This window comes from Cynocephalus volans, chromosome X (assembly GCF_027409185.1).
Source record: "Cynocephalus volans isolate mCynVol1 chromosome X, mCynVol1.pri, whole genome shotgun sequence".
In the NCBI taxonomy this organism is placed as follows: domain Eukaryota; kingdom Metazoa; phylum Chordata; class Mammalia; order Dermoptera; family Cynocephalidae; genus Cynocephalus; species Cynocephalus volans.
In genome coordinates, this window is record NC_084478.1 from 110,275,054 (window position 1) to 110,290,377 (window position 15,324).

At 39.4% G+C, this 15,324-nt stretch overlaps 1 protein-coding gene across 1 annotated transcript; it reads right to left on the bottom strand.

Moving 5' to 3' along the window:
• Positions 1 to 4,609: 4,609 nt before the first annotated feature.
• Positions 4,610 to 7,282, bottom strand: LOC134368174 (melanoma antigen preferentially expressed in tumors-like). The gene is made up of 3 exons (XM_063084719.1): positions 6,993 to 7,282; positions 5,932 to 6,531; positions 4,610 to 5,123 (listed from the first exon to the last, which is right to left on the bottom strand). Exons 1-3 carry the CDS (start codon positions 7,280 to 7,282, stop codon positions 4,610 to 4,612), a joined length of 1,404 nt encoding a protein of 467 aa, XP_062940789.1.
• Between the last annotated feature and the right edge of the window lie 8,042 nt (positions 7,283 to 15,324).

Here is a 15,324-nt window from a genome sequence, read left to right on the forward strand (position 1 = left end):
AAATTGGAATTATCCCATGTATTTTTTCAGATCACAATGGATTAAAACTAGAAATCAATAACAAACGAAATTCTGGAAACAATACAAACACATGGAAATTAAAGAGCATTCTACTTAATGACATATGGGTCCAAGAAGAAATCAAACAGGAAATCAAAAATTTATTGAAACTAATCAAAACAATGATACATCATACCAAAACCTGTGGGATACTGCAAAAGCAGTACTAACTGGGAAATTTCTCACATTAAATGCTTACTTCAGAAGAATGGAAAGATGGCAAGTAAACAATCGAATACTTCAACTTAAAGAACTAGAAAAACAAGAACCATCCAAACCCAGATTTAGCAGATGGACAGAAATCATTAAGATCAGAGGAGAACTAAATGAAATAGAAATCTGAAAAATGATACAAAAGATCCATGAAACAAAAAGTTGGTTTTTTGAAAAGATAAATAAAATTGACAAACCACTAGCATGGCTAACTAAAAGGAGATGACAGAAGCCCCAAATAACAAAAATTAGAAATGAAAAAGGTGGTATTACAACTGATACTGCAGAAATACAAGAAATCATTATTGACTACTATAAACCACTATATGCCAACAAATTTGAAAATCTGGAGGAAATGGCTAAATTTCGGGACCCACGCAAACTGCCAAAACTGAGCCATGATGATGTAGAAAATCTGAACAGACCAATAACACTAAAAGAGATTGAAGCTGTTATCAGAAGGCTCCCAACAAAGAAAAGCCCAGGACCAGATGGGTTCACTGCAGAATTCTACCAAATATTCAAAGAGCAATTGACACCAGTTCTCTACAAACTATTCCAAAAGGTTGAAACAGAGGCAATTCTCCCAAACTCATTCTATGAAGCAAACATCACCCTGATACCAAAACCAGACAAAGATATAATAAGAAAAGAAAACTGCAGACCAATATCCTTGATGAATATAGATGCAAAAATCCTCCATAAAATACTAGCTAACAGAGTACAGCAGCACATACGCAAAATTATACAACGTGATCAAGTGGGATTCGTCCCAGGGATGCAAGGTTGGTTCAACATATGCAAAGCAATAAATGTGATACACCACATCAACCAAATCAAACACGAGGACCATATGATCATCTCTATTGATGCTGAAAAAGCATTTGACAAAATTCAACACTCGTTCGTGATAAAGACTCTCTACGATTTAGGTAGAGACGGAAAGTATCTCAACATAATTAAAGCCATTTATGATAAACCCACTGCCAATATCATTCTGAATGGGGAAAAGCTTTCCCTTAAGAACAGGAACTAGACAAGGATGCCCACTCTCACCTCTCCTATTGAACATAGTGTTGGAAGTACTAGCCAGATCAATCAGAGAAGAGAAGGAAATAAAGGGCATCCAGATTGGAAAAGATGAAGTCAAACTGTCCCTGTTTGCAGATGACATGAAACAGCCTAAAGCCTCTACAAAAAAACTCTTGGAGTTGATAAATGATTTCAGCAAAGTTGCAGGATACAAAATCAACACAGAAAAATCGGTAGCATTTCTATTCTCCAGTAGTGAACATGCAGAAAGAGAAATCAAGAAAGCTTGCCCATTTACGATAGCCACCCCCAAAATAAAATACTTAGGAATAGAGTTAACCAAGGATGTGAAAAAGCTCTATACTGAGAATTACAAAGCACTGTTGAGAGAAATTAAAGAGGACACAAGAAGATGGAAAGATATCCCATGCACTTGGATTGGAAGAATCAACATTGTGCAAATGTCCATACTACCCAAAGTGCTATACAAATTCAATGCAATCCCCACGAAAATTCCAATTACATTTTTCTCAGAAAAGGAAAAAGCTATCTAGACATTTATACGGAATAACAAAAGACCATTCATAGTCAAAGCAATTCTGAGCAAAAGGAAAGAAAGAAGGAAGGAAGGAAGGAAGGAAGGAAGGAAGGAAGGAAGGAAGGAAGGAAGGAAGGAAGGAAGGAAGGAAGGAAGGAAGGAAGGAGGGAAGGAAGGAAGGAGGGAAGGAAGAAAGGAAGGAAGGAGGGAAGGAAAGAAAGAAAGAAAGAAAGAAAGAAAGAAAGAAAGAAAGAAAGAAAGAAAGAAAGAAAGAAAGAAAGAAAGAAAGAAAGAAAGAAAGAAAGAGAAAGAAAGAAAGAAAGATATAAATAAAGCTGGAGTCATAACACTACCTGACTTCAAGCAATAATACAAAGCTATAATAACCAAAACAGCATGGGACTGGCATAAAAACAGACAGAGTGATCAATGGAATAGAATAGAGAATCCGGAAATCAACCCACCCACCTACAGCCATCTGATCTTTGACAAAGACACCAAGCCTATACATTCGGGAAGAGACTGCCTCTTCAGCAAATGGTGCTGGGATAACTGGATATCCATATGCCGGAGAACGAAACTAGACCCATATCTCTCATCATATACCAATATCAACTCAAAATGGATTAAAGAATTAAATATACACCCTGAAACAATAAGACTACTTAAAGAAAACATAGGAGAAGCACTCCAGGAAGTGGGACTGGGCACTGACGTCGTGAATACAACCCCCAAAGCATGGGCTACCAAAGGAAAAATAAACAAGTGGGATTATATCAAACTAAAAAGGCTCTGCACAGCAAAAGAAACGATTAACAGAGTTAAAGACAACCAACATAGTGGGAGAAAACATTTGCAAAATATACATTGGACAAAGGATCAATATCCAGAATACACAATGAACTCAAACAACTTTGCAACGGAAAAACAAGTAACCCAATTAAAAAATGGGCAAAGGAGCTGAATAGGCATTTTTCAAAGGAAGACCCACAAATGGCCAACAGATACATGAAAAAATGCCCAACATCACTTGTCATCAGGGAAATGCAAACTAAAACCACATCTGTTATTCCACCAAGAAAAAAACACATACAAATTCTGTTTTGGTTATTTTAACATGTTTTACTTTCTAAGTTGGAAATGCAGTATGTTGTCATTACACAATGAAAGCAATAAAAACATTATTAACTATTTTTATTAATTATTATTTTTTACATTCTTTTCTCTAAGTCTTTGTAATACAGTATGTTATTCCAACATGTAACCAACAAGAACAAAATTATTTAATTTTAATTATTTTTTTAACTGAGTCTGAAAAGCAGTATGTTATCATTTTAACATGGAAACAGTATAAACACATTAACTACCTTGCAACTTGTTTCTTACTAAGTCTTTAAATTGTGGTCTGATTTCATTTCAACAGGGAACGCTGTACATTAATTTTTAATTAGTAACTTTTCATTCATTTTTGTTACTGACTCATTGACATTCAGTCTGTTGGCATTTCAGCATGTAAACGATTAGAAAAAGTTATTAATTAATATTACATCTTTTTCTTACTAAGTCGTTGAAATGCAATGTTTTACCATTTTAATGTGTCATCATACAAACAGGTATTTAATTAGTTATTTTAACATTCTATTCTCTTACTAAGTCTTTGAAGTGCAGTGCTTTCACTTCAACGGGTAAACGATATGCACAAATTATTGCTGTAAGAGCAGAGGGAGCAAATGCATATGGAACGATGGGTACCATGAAGGGAACATACATGGTACATTGAGAGAGAGCTACAACATGGTAAAGTAAGGGAAGCAAAGGAAGTAAGGGAAGTACAATAAGTAAAGGGAAGTAAGAGAAAACCTCTCCGAGGAGGTAACATTAAAGCCATGACCTGAGTGTTGAGGAGCTATCCAACAGCATAAAGAGGCCAGCGTGGATTGAACAGAGTGTGTGGAAAAAAAAAAAAAAAAACCTGGGGTACAGGGGGTTTAAATAACTTTCCCAAACGCCCTAAGAAAGAGTAGGGGAACAGACAAATCATAGGAACAGCTGTATTCTGAGTGGCTGGAAGTAGGGGCTTTGTCTTATTTGCCTTTTTATTCTTAGCACCTGGAACAGTACTGAACTAATAAGAGATCCTTGGTGAATGGGTGTAATATAAGGAACGACTGAGCCACAGGTTTCTAAGACCTAAGAAAGGAGGTAGCAACGGACTGATAAAGACACCAGTAGGTAGTGGACATAGGTTTGGCTTGTTTGTTTTGGTTTGGTTTTTTTCCTTTTAGATGCAAATAGTTTCTCATAAGCAGCCTAAGGCCGTCATAAATATGAGAAGTTTAAAGGACCTTGGAGGGTAAAATTATTGGCTTCAATAACCACCAACTATTCCAAAATATCATCAAGAAAAGGTTTCAACTCTTTTGACTTGTGTCAAGTACCTGTAAGTGAACCAATTAGTCTGGACAGGGAAATGGTATACCATGACTAGGTCAGCCAATGTCACATACCCAACACTGTGGTCAGGAGCAAGGAGGAGGATTTGGAGGACAATGGGTAAGAGACCCATAGGACCTCTCAAAGCCCTCTGTTTTCTTTAGAGTTCTTTATTTTTATAGAGGTCAGTTACACATGGAATCTTCCTAACGCGAGGTTCCTGGAACTATAAAATTTTACATATGTGTCTCTAAAACTTGGGCATCAGGTGAGAACACTACGTGCTTTAATGGCCGCACGTCAGTGTTAAATCAAGTCCTTGTACCAGGAAAATCACTCAGGAGAACTGGTCCAGCGCATGTCATTCCGCTTTACCACCTGCAGCATCGCCTTCAATTGGGCCTGCACTTCAGAAAGCTTCTGTCGGTTCAAACTGCGAGGATTATGCAATTGTTCATAGCAATGGACAGGGACAGGATAAATTACACGCTTCAGCTCCGTCAGGTTTGTTAAGTGCTGCAGAAGACTGGTGAGCACACGCATTGTAATGGGGTTGGAGGCGAAGCTAAAGACACAGAGGTGGGAACAGCGGCTCAGGGCCGGAATGACAGCAGTGAGAGTAGAATCAGTTATCAGGCAACTAGTTATCTGTAGATACTCCAGGGTGCCTGAGACACTTGCCAGCAGAGTCTGGAAGGACTCAGAAAGTTCCCGGGATATCTCGACGTTGCTGAGACTCAGCAATCTTAGATGGGTGGCTGCAGGGCTCTGGGACAGGACAGTGATGCCTCTGTTAGAAAGTCCACAGAAAGAGAGATACAATGCATCCAACTGAGGTGGCAGGTATCTGTAGACAGAAAAAAGAAAGTTATTTCTGCACAATGAGGATTGGACCAGGACAAGGAGTCCTGAGTTAGAGGTATCTATGGCTCTAGAATAAACTAATTTGCACATATGTTGCAACAGCAGTTAACAATGTGGGCTTTGGAATCAGACTCTAAGAAAATTACTTTTCCACTCTCAGATACAGTTTCTTAAATCTTTAAAACATGCACAATAGCAACTATTATGTAGAGTTGTGGGAAAGATTAAGTGGAAAAAAATTTAATGCACTTAGTACTTACAATGAAATCAATGGTGGATTTAGTTTACTTATTTGGTGGGGAGGGAACTGGGAAAGCAGTCAACTAAGGATTCCCTTTGACCAAAACCCAAATGACAAGCACTCTACTCAGGGCCTAACGCTTGGGTAAAATACAGGAGCAAAATGATCTGGCAGTATTAACTGTTCTAGCCAGACCATGATGAGGTGCATCAGTGCCACAGCATAAAACATTTCTCCATCTGAACGTCTCCCCTTCCTCCCTAAAAGGCTGTAAACTCCAAGGGGAGAAGGACTGGGTCTTTTTCACCAATGTATCTACAGACTTATCATGGTGTCTGCACATGGTCGACTGACTGACTGACTGAATGAATGATCACAGCTTACTTTTCTAGTTTCTCTAGCCTGGCCAGTTTCATACACCCAGCAGTGCCCATATTGAGGTGGAAGGAGGAATGGGTTACAAGGAGATTAGGAATATCCAAGAATGGTTGCTCTCCTGTCTTAACAACGGGGTGGTTCAGGGAACCCAGGTCTTTCCCCAGCTCCTCACCTGAGCAGTTCCTGAAGCGGATGCGTGCGGCAGGAATGCAAACGGATCTGCTGAAGGGTGTTCATCTGCCCAAGATGAGTGAGAAAAGTCCCAAAGCTTCTCCTCACACAAGATGTAAAACGGATGTGAGACATACTAAGGCTGTGGAGGTGGGTCATCTGAGCCAAAAGGGTGGTGACTTGACTCAGATAAATGTCATCCACTTTCAGGTGACCAATGCATCCCATATCCAGAAGCTGCAGGATGTGTTCGTGGGCAAGCCTTCCATCAAATTGCAAAACTCTGCAGCAGAGGTGCAAGGACCCAAAGCTCTGCTCTACTTTATTTCGAAGTAAAGAAAGAAATCGCCCTGTTCTCCAGGTACCGTCTAGGGAAATGTTCACTAATAATTCCACAGGTTCCCTGGATGACTGAGGCTCAGACTCTGAATTTACAGTTCCGGGGCACCTAACTCTTTGTGGGGCTTCTTCTGTTTTCACGATAGAGTGCTGAGAGTGAACACATGAACGAAAACAGAAAGGGAATGTGGTCCTGATCTCAGAGCATGTGGTCCTGCAGCCTGGATTCTGCCTTAAATCTAGAATCCTCAGTTTTGGCGCCCTGTAAGTAGAGGAGAAGACAGAATATCTGAGAGGCAGCTGATTTTAATACAACCCAGCAGGATCAATGATGGGAAGCTGAAACAAAATCCCTTTATCCCTGGTCTTCACTCCATACACCATTTACCAACAAAGCCTTTTCCATAAAAATTTAGCGCCTTTCTTTCTTTTCCCCATCTTTTCTTCTCTTCTGATGATCCCAGTCTCAATGCCCATGTCCTTTTTCCATGTAATCATACCCAGGAGGCAAATCTATTAATAGTATCCTCAATCCCTTCTGTTCCATAATCAACTCTGTAAGACATTAGAGTCCTTAAGGTGACCCCAAATGTTCCACCAACAGTCTCACAGAGATCCTCAGCATTCACCATTAACTACCTTTGAAAGACTGTTAGGCCATCTCCTACGCCCGTCTCATACCCTCCTGCTGACTCACTATGTCTCTATTATACATAGTCTTACCAAGAAGAAGAGTTCTGGGCAGGAAGGATCTGTAGACCGTCAATCATAGCTTCGAAATTGTCATATTGTGACTCCCGTACTCTCAATGTCCCGACGTGGAGACAGGGATAGGGCCAAATCCTCACCATTGCCTTCAGTACCTTCTTATGACCACCCAAGAAGGCGGCAGTGAAAAACGGAGCGAACATGACTCTTGGGAGCTCTTCAAGGGCATGGATAGCTACACGTTCATTACTCAGCAGACTTCGTACAGCAAGGTCTAGTAGTGTGGCTGGGGCGTTTTTGTCCATCTTTATGAACCTGCTTCAGAGTGAAGAATATTTACAAATCCTGAGAAGACATCCACAGTCCCTTATCTGCCACCAAGGTTAGCAGTGGACAAAATATTTATTGAATAAATACTTGGGTATTTCAGACAGTTCATGAAAAGATCCGTATTATCTTTTAATTCTGTTTTTCCATGAACTTTTTGAAGTACCCTTGTAGATGGTGAATCAGGCAGCCACCTCAGGAGACCTCCACTGTAGACATAGAATAGGAATAGACTCGAGTGTGTGTGTAAGTGTTTACGTTTGTGTATGCCTTCATACATATACATATTGGCATAAGATAAAATGTCAGTAGAAATCAGGGGTAAGTGAGCAGAAGACAACATTGACCATCTATCTACCTGCCTCTCAATACTTCCTTCCAAAATGATGCAAATCACCAAGAAAAAACAAATGTAAATCTGTCCAAAAGCACATACTCATCATCACTTAGAAACAGATGACAAAACTTCAAAATAATTGTGAGTAAAACGAGAAAAAGCACGATATTCCAGCACATGATCTGTCACACGCTCATCAGTGGGCTTAGTGGCAAGCAAAGACAGACCAAGAAGAGCTGCAAGAGATACTGAGGAAGAAAGATGGCAAGCTTAAAGTTGATCTAAAAGTACGGCCAGAATGACTAGGCCCATGATAAGTCTGAAAATACCAAAAAGATATCCTGGAAGATAAGAGCAGGGTCTATAGAGAAGAGACTTCAAAATATGTGCCATTTGAAGAGGTAGGGAAGACTTACAAGACTTAAAAATAGCTTCACAGTGTTATAACACCAAAGTCAAGGGTTTGGATCCCCATATCAGCCCACCACAAAAAAAAAAAAAAAAAAAAAAAATGGAAGAAGAAGAGAAAAGGCAAAGAGGAAGGCTGAAGCATCCTTTGGCATTTAGTAATGGTGGGGAAAAGAAACAAAAGGGGGAAAAACAAAAATGGAAAAGAAAAATGCTCTTGCAGGACATGAGAGAACCACAGAATCAGAGCACTCAAAACTTCTCCCTCTGCCACCAAGACAAGCAAAGAAAAAGGCTCAAAGGCCTGGACTTTGCTATCCCGACCAAAAATGGCATCGTTAAAGTAGGATTTTTGTAAAACAAACCAATATCATACAAATACACAAAAGGAAGAAAAAAATTCCATACAAAAACATTCTTAAAAAAAGATGAGGAAACAAAACTTCTCACAAAGCAAACAACCATAAAGCGAAAGAAACTAAGTGAACAGTTCAAACAGAATTAATCATATTCAAACAAGCATTTGAGGATATGAGACCTACCTCGGATCAGAATATTTATAAAAATATAAAAATAGAAATGGACTAAAAAGCTTCTGCACAGCCAAAGAAACAATTAACAGAGTGAAAAGACAACCGACAGAATGGGAGAAAATATTCACAAACTATGAATCCCACAAGGGATTAATATCTAGAATATACAAGGAACGCAAACAACAGTAAAAACAAACAAACAAACAAACAAACAAACAAATCCAACTAAAAAATGGGCAAAGGAGCTGGATAGGCATTTCTCAAAGGAAGATACACAAATGGCCAACCTACGGATGAAAAAGCGAATGCTCAACATCAGTAAGCAGCAGGGAAATGCAAATCAAAACCACACTGAGATATCACCTCACACCAGTTAGACTGGCCAGAATCAGAAAGACAGAGAATAACAATTAGTGGAGAGGATGTGGAGAAAGAAGGGCCCTCCTACACTGTTGGTGGGACTATAACTTAGTGCAGCCCTTACGGAAAACAGTATGGAGGTTCCTCACACAACTACAGATAGAGCTGCCATATGATCCTGCAATCCCACTGTTGGGTGTACACCCAAAGGAATGGAAATCATCATGTCGAAGGCATACCTGCACTCCCATGTTTATCGCAGCTCTATTTACAATAGCTAAGAGTCAGAAGCAAACTAAATGTCTACTGACAGATGACGGGGTAAGGAAAATGTGGTATATAGACACAATGGAATACAACTCTGCCATAAAAAGGAGTGAGATTGTGCCATTCACAGCAACATAGATGAACTTAGAGAAAATCATGTTCAGTGGAATAAGCCAGACTTACAGAAAGAGAAATACCACATGTCCTCACTGATAAGCGGCAGCTGAAAAAAGGAAGGAAAGAAGAATGATGCAACAATCACAAAAATTCCTTGAACTCTCAAAAGGAGAGGACAGAACTGAGGACACCAGCGGTGGGAAAGGGGGAGGGGGAGGAGAGGTTAAGGAGGAATTGGTAAAGGGCCACAAAAAAAAAAAATGTTTACATTGTGTAATGATAAAATTTTTTTTAAAAAGTCTGAAGTAAAGATTTTACATCCAGCAGGGCTGACCCTTCAAATATCACAGCTTATAGAAAAACAGTTTTCAACAGACAGGAACTTAGGAGATTCTGCACCCCTCAACCCTATCTGAGGAATCCACTAGAGCAGGGGTCTGTAAGCTGTGGCCCATTGGGTCAAATACAGTCCAGTTGTTGGTTTTGTAAATAAAGTTTTACTGGAACACAGCCATGCTCATTCATTTATATCTTATCTATAGATGTTTCTGTGCTGCAATGACAAAGTTGAGTAGTTATGACAGAGACACTATGGTCCACAAACTTAAAATATTTGCTATATGGCTCTTTACAGGAAAAGTTTGCTCACATTGTAAAGAAGACCTGGGATTTTGATTCCGCATGTGATGGCAGAGAAAACTTCCTTAAATTACAGATAGCTCAGTGGAATAATAGGCGAGAAAACCAAAAAATACAACCCAAGTACAAATACATATGGAAATTAGCATATGATAAAGGTGGCATGTAAAATCATGAGGGCCAAGATGGTCATTGACTAAATAGTGTTGGAGCAATTGAGGCATTAGGAAAAATAAAAGTGGACTGATACAATACACCATACACAAAAATAGACTGCACACGTATTAGGGATCTGAACATAAAAAATGAAACGATACAAGTTCTTGAAAAAAATCTGGCAGAGCTCTTCTTTAACCTTGGTGTAGGGAAAGGCATCTAACTATGATTCAAATTCCAGAGGCAATGAAAGAAATGAATAACCAGTTAGACCACATAAAAACGAAAGAAAGTGTTGCAAAAAATACATCATAAATAAATCAAAACACAACTGGCAAACTGGGATAAAGTATTTGCAGCATATACCTCAGACAAATGGATAATATTCCAAATACATATATAGAATTCTTAAATATTGAACGACAAAATGACCAAAAACTGGATCGAAAAATGAGGAAAAGACATGAACAGACAATTCATGCAAAAAAATATAGAAAGTCCTCAAACATGATGTGTCAAAACTTACTCACCAACAGACAAAAACGTACATTAAACCAACAGCGTGATACCGTTTCTCACCTAACACATAGGCGAAAGTTTAAAAAGTGAGGCAACACATTCTGTTAGTGAGTCTGTGTGGAAACGGTCATTCTCATAACATTGCTAGTGGAAATGAAAACCAATACGACCCTTCCAAAGAGAAATCTGGAAATGCCTAAAGAAACTACATATGCACCTAACTTTTAGCCCAATAATCTCACTACTGGACATATACTTCGAAGATCCATTTCACCAGTACAAAGTTATTTGTGCCCAAGGTTATTCACTGAAGCATTGTTTGTAGCTGCAAAATGCTGGAAACACATTAAAAGCCCACATATAGATGAGTGGTTGAATAAAGTATAGTACAGCCATGCAATGGAGTCCAGTGTAGCTGTAAGAAAAAGAATGGTGAAAATCTGTATGACACGGTGTGGGGTGATTTCAGGAAGGCTGTTAAATGACAAAGGCAAAATGGAAAGAAATATGAATAGTATGCTATCCTTTGCGTAAGAAGGGAATATAAGAAAACATGTGTGTACTGCGAATTGGTGCAAAATAAATACAGAAAAGGTTGAACCAGAAAGTAAAGAAATTGGTTATCCTATGGGGGAGGGTGGGAAAGAAATAGCAAGAAATGGGGAATGGGAATGAGGTAGAAGGAATGAGGAAGAAGCGATACTTCTCTGAGTACACTTTGTTTCTGTATAGGCCTGACTCCGAATCATAGGAACATTTCTATCCAAAATATAAATAAACAATTAAAATCAACCAGGATATGGAGGGAAACGCAAAGTCGAATACAAGTAGCAGCAAAGTCAGCTAACTGTATTACAAATGATTAATTTATCCACACTGAAGGAGTGAGAAAGAAAATATTTAAGTGAGGAAACTTTGGAAAACCATATTTTGACAGTATCTTCTAAGGCTGAAGACAAAAAAGAACTGTACACAAATACAAGTTAGTAAATCTGTTTCCAACAGGGGTATTGGTTAGCAATTCTGAAGCTATGTGTGCACACACCAGGAATGAACAAATAAGTAAACGCATCATAGATAATGAAAGCCAGGTCAGAGAATGAATTTACAGATAAGGGAAGAATGGACTGGAATCAGAAATATCAGTATGAGTTCCTGGCTTTTAATATCTATACAAATAGGTAGATGCAGAAATAAACATAGATGTATCTATAAGCATGGGAATGTGCATACAATATATTTCCTACCTCTGTCCGTGGAGAGAGCCTAGCAGCAATGAAATTTCGGTAACAATGAATATACACTGAAATACAGGTTTCTAAATGTTATTCTCCAAGGAAAGGAACCAGGGCTCCTTGTAGAAATAGTTTTAATCCAGAGGTACGGTGGGGGAAAACAAAGAAACAAACAAACAAACAAAAGAACACAAGATGGATGTGAACATCTTATTGTGCCAGAACATAAGGAAGTGTGCAAGAAATAATGGGGGCATATCGAAAGACCACAGAACCAACCAAAGAACGCTCCCAATGGCCAAAGCTGGAACAGTTTGAGGAACAAAGTAAATAATAATATAATTTGATTATAACTCATAGTATAACATAATTATTCACGAGCCCATACTGATGTACATAAATTGAACAAATAAATGGGGGGAAAAACCAGCTCTTCCTTACAGAAGAATTCCAATGAATACATGTAGTAAGAATGAGGAAAATAGAAAATTACCATTAGGAAACATATTTGTTGTAGGCAAGATACCTAGATGGATTCCAAAAGTAATGGGTCAAAGTCTGAGAAGAAACAGTGTATTTTCGGAGCCTTAAAGTATTTCCCACACCCTATCTATTACTAAAAAACGGGAAAATAGCAATGGTCTGGTGGAGCAGCCTAACTGCCACCACTTTAACCAAGTAATCAAGGTGGACATTAGTAGTAATACAACATATGGGCATCATATACCTACCCCCTGACATGATTCACAGAGAAGGGAACAAAATAATGTTAGCAGTAATGTGATATAAGACCTAAAATTAAGGCCTAATAATATGTGTGCCTTGACATCTAGGAGAGAGGGGATGACCGTTTATGGCTTACCCACAGGTTCTGCTCCCTGTTGTGTTCCCACAGAAAAAGGTCCCTTAGCCAAAGTACCCTCCTTATCATGTGGACCGGGCACAGTGCTTACTTATCCCTAAGTAGCAGGTTTCAGTTCTCACCCAGCCCACAGAATTATCCAAAGAAGCCAGTCATCCTCCCATGAACCGAGGGGCACTTAATCCTCTTACTACAATACTGCGCCCTACAGACCCTGCTTGTCCACTTTCTTCCAGACTGTGATGCTGTGTGGCTCTGCCTGGCCTGTGGTGTCCTCCTCTCCCAGGCTGTGAGTAGATGTGACTAATAAACTGCTGTGGATTTCATCTGTCCAATGTTGGGTGCCATGTGTTTGGCCACCCCCACAACACTAGGGTGGGAATCGCACGCTCACCAATGGGGTGAAGGGGAGGAGAATAAAACATGTATTTTTGCCACAAATGCAGAGCTTCAATCTAATCATAAGAAAACATCAGATGACCCCAAGTTGAGAGACATTCTACAAAATACCTGACCGGTATCTTCAAAAGTGTCAGGCTTCTGAACGACCAGTGAAGACTGAGGAACTGTCAGCCTGGAGCAGAGTAGGCAGAAATGACAGACAAATACAACGAGGTATCCTGAATGGGATCCTAGGATAGAAAAGGACATTATGTGATAACTGGTGAAATTCAAATAAATTCTATATATTAGATATCGTAGTATTACATTGATAGTAATGTTTTAGTTTTGGTAATTTTTCGATGGCTATATAAGATGTCAACATTAGGGAAATCTGGGTGAAGGCTCCCTGTACAATTTTTTCGGCAACTGTTCTGTAAGTCTAAATTATTTCAAAATACAGAATGAAAAACAGACAAAATCAGTGGCTAAAGGGATGGTTATCTATAAACCACACTGTTTAACAGTTTAACCACTTGAAACAAAGTTAGGGGGATGGATAGAAAGATGGATAAACACTCACATCATCACATCGTTTATTATAATTACAAAATCAAATTGCTTTAGAGAGGCCATTATAAGAAAGAAATGAAAGCAGTCATCTTCAACATGCAGCTGAATATTTATTCACTCTTCAGATGAGAAAATCGTTTTTGAGCATAAAATAAATGAAATACAATAGAAAGGGAAATATCTCACATTTAAAACCCTGACATATCAAAAGTCACCACAAACAAAACCAAGGTGCAAAGGAGAAGCATACCTTTTTGGAGAGGAGAATGGCTTTTTGAAGAATTTTAGAGCGCGCATGAACTGATTAGCCATGCAATTGAAGCTAATCTTAACACGTGAGGACTCATAGAGGGTGGAAAGAAAGTGGACCACTGAACAGCTGGACTGCCTTTCCTACTAATCCGTAAACCTTGACCCTAGGTAACTTATGCCAAAATAGGTTTAATTTACAGAAAAGATATTGTTGTAATTAACCTAATTGGAAGAAGAAGCATCAGAAAAACCTTGGGAAACGTCCAGGACCGCAGCAGTTGGAGTCCCTTTCTTCCTCTTACGAGCTGGTCACAAACAAGTCCCCAGTCTAGGTGGCCCCCTCATCTTAACCGTCAGTTTCTTCTCCAAGCTAAAGCATCCTGGAGAGGACTTGCATTGGCTAACCCCGAGTCACCTGACCTGCCTCCACCAATCAGCTTCATACTAGGAGGAACCGCGTTCCCTTCAGCTCGGCGCTGGAGGAAAGATTCTGAGCACGTGCCTGCCCCACCGGCTAAGATCTTCCGGGAAAAGTGTCACTGCCTGTGGTCTGGGCACTGCCTGGCCAGGGCTTCTACCAGGCAGGGTCTCAAGCCCAGACAACTAAAGTCCAAATTTAGTGGACGTGTAGCAGGGGATGATAACTTCAAAATGAGTAGGCACTCGATGACAAAAGGCTATCAGGCTGTGGTGTCCCTGGTTCTCTGGTGTATTAAGAAGGGAATCGAGACCAGACCAAAGACAGGAAAAGTGTGTTCTGACCTCTGTGCAGTGAAGCCAGCATAGCATTTACACTTACGCCTGACAAAGCACAAAGGAGAAAACTTCCACCCATCTAATAATGGTACTATCAGTTGCAGGATATTTGTTTACATGTCCAATCCTCACCTCTCACTCCGGGTTCCACTTCTTCCCTATCTGGTTTTTATTTCTCTTAAACAGAATTTACCACCTTTGGGATACAATTTATTTTACTCATATGCTGTCTTTGTTTTTTATTGTCTTGTCTCCCGTGCTGGAAAATACAAATTCCAGGAGGGCAATAATCTTTGTCCATTGCTCATTAATGTATTCTAAGTGCCCAGAGCAGTCCCTGGTTCAATGGATACTTGAATATTTGTGAAATGAATGAATGATTTTTTTCTCCAGCCACACTAGCCTCCTTTGTTCCTCTCACACATACTCACCAAGCATACCCCTATCCCATTACGAGTTTTCCTGTAACACTCCGCCCCCACATGTCCCTATAGCCACCTTCCTTATTTAATTCACACCTCTGGTCACCTTATCAGATGTGTCTTACGTTTCGTCCTAGCAATTACAATGCGATTGATAAGTGGATGATTAAAATAATTGTCATTGGTCAAGTTATCAGGATTGA

Coding starts and splice junctions, on each gene's coding strand:
- LOC134368174 (XM_063084719.1), bottom strand. CDS start 7,282: ATGGACAAAAACGCCCCAGCCACACTACTAGACCTTGCTGTACGAAGT. Junction 6,532..6,992: donor GCCCAGAACTCTTCTTCTTG/GTAAGACTATGT, acceptor CTCTACTTACAG/GGCGCCAAAACTGAGGATTC. Junction 5,124..5,931: donor CCGCTTCAGGAACTGCTCAG/GTGAGGAGCTGG, acceptor TTCTGTCTACAG/ATACCTGCCACCTCAGTTGG.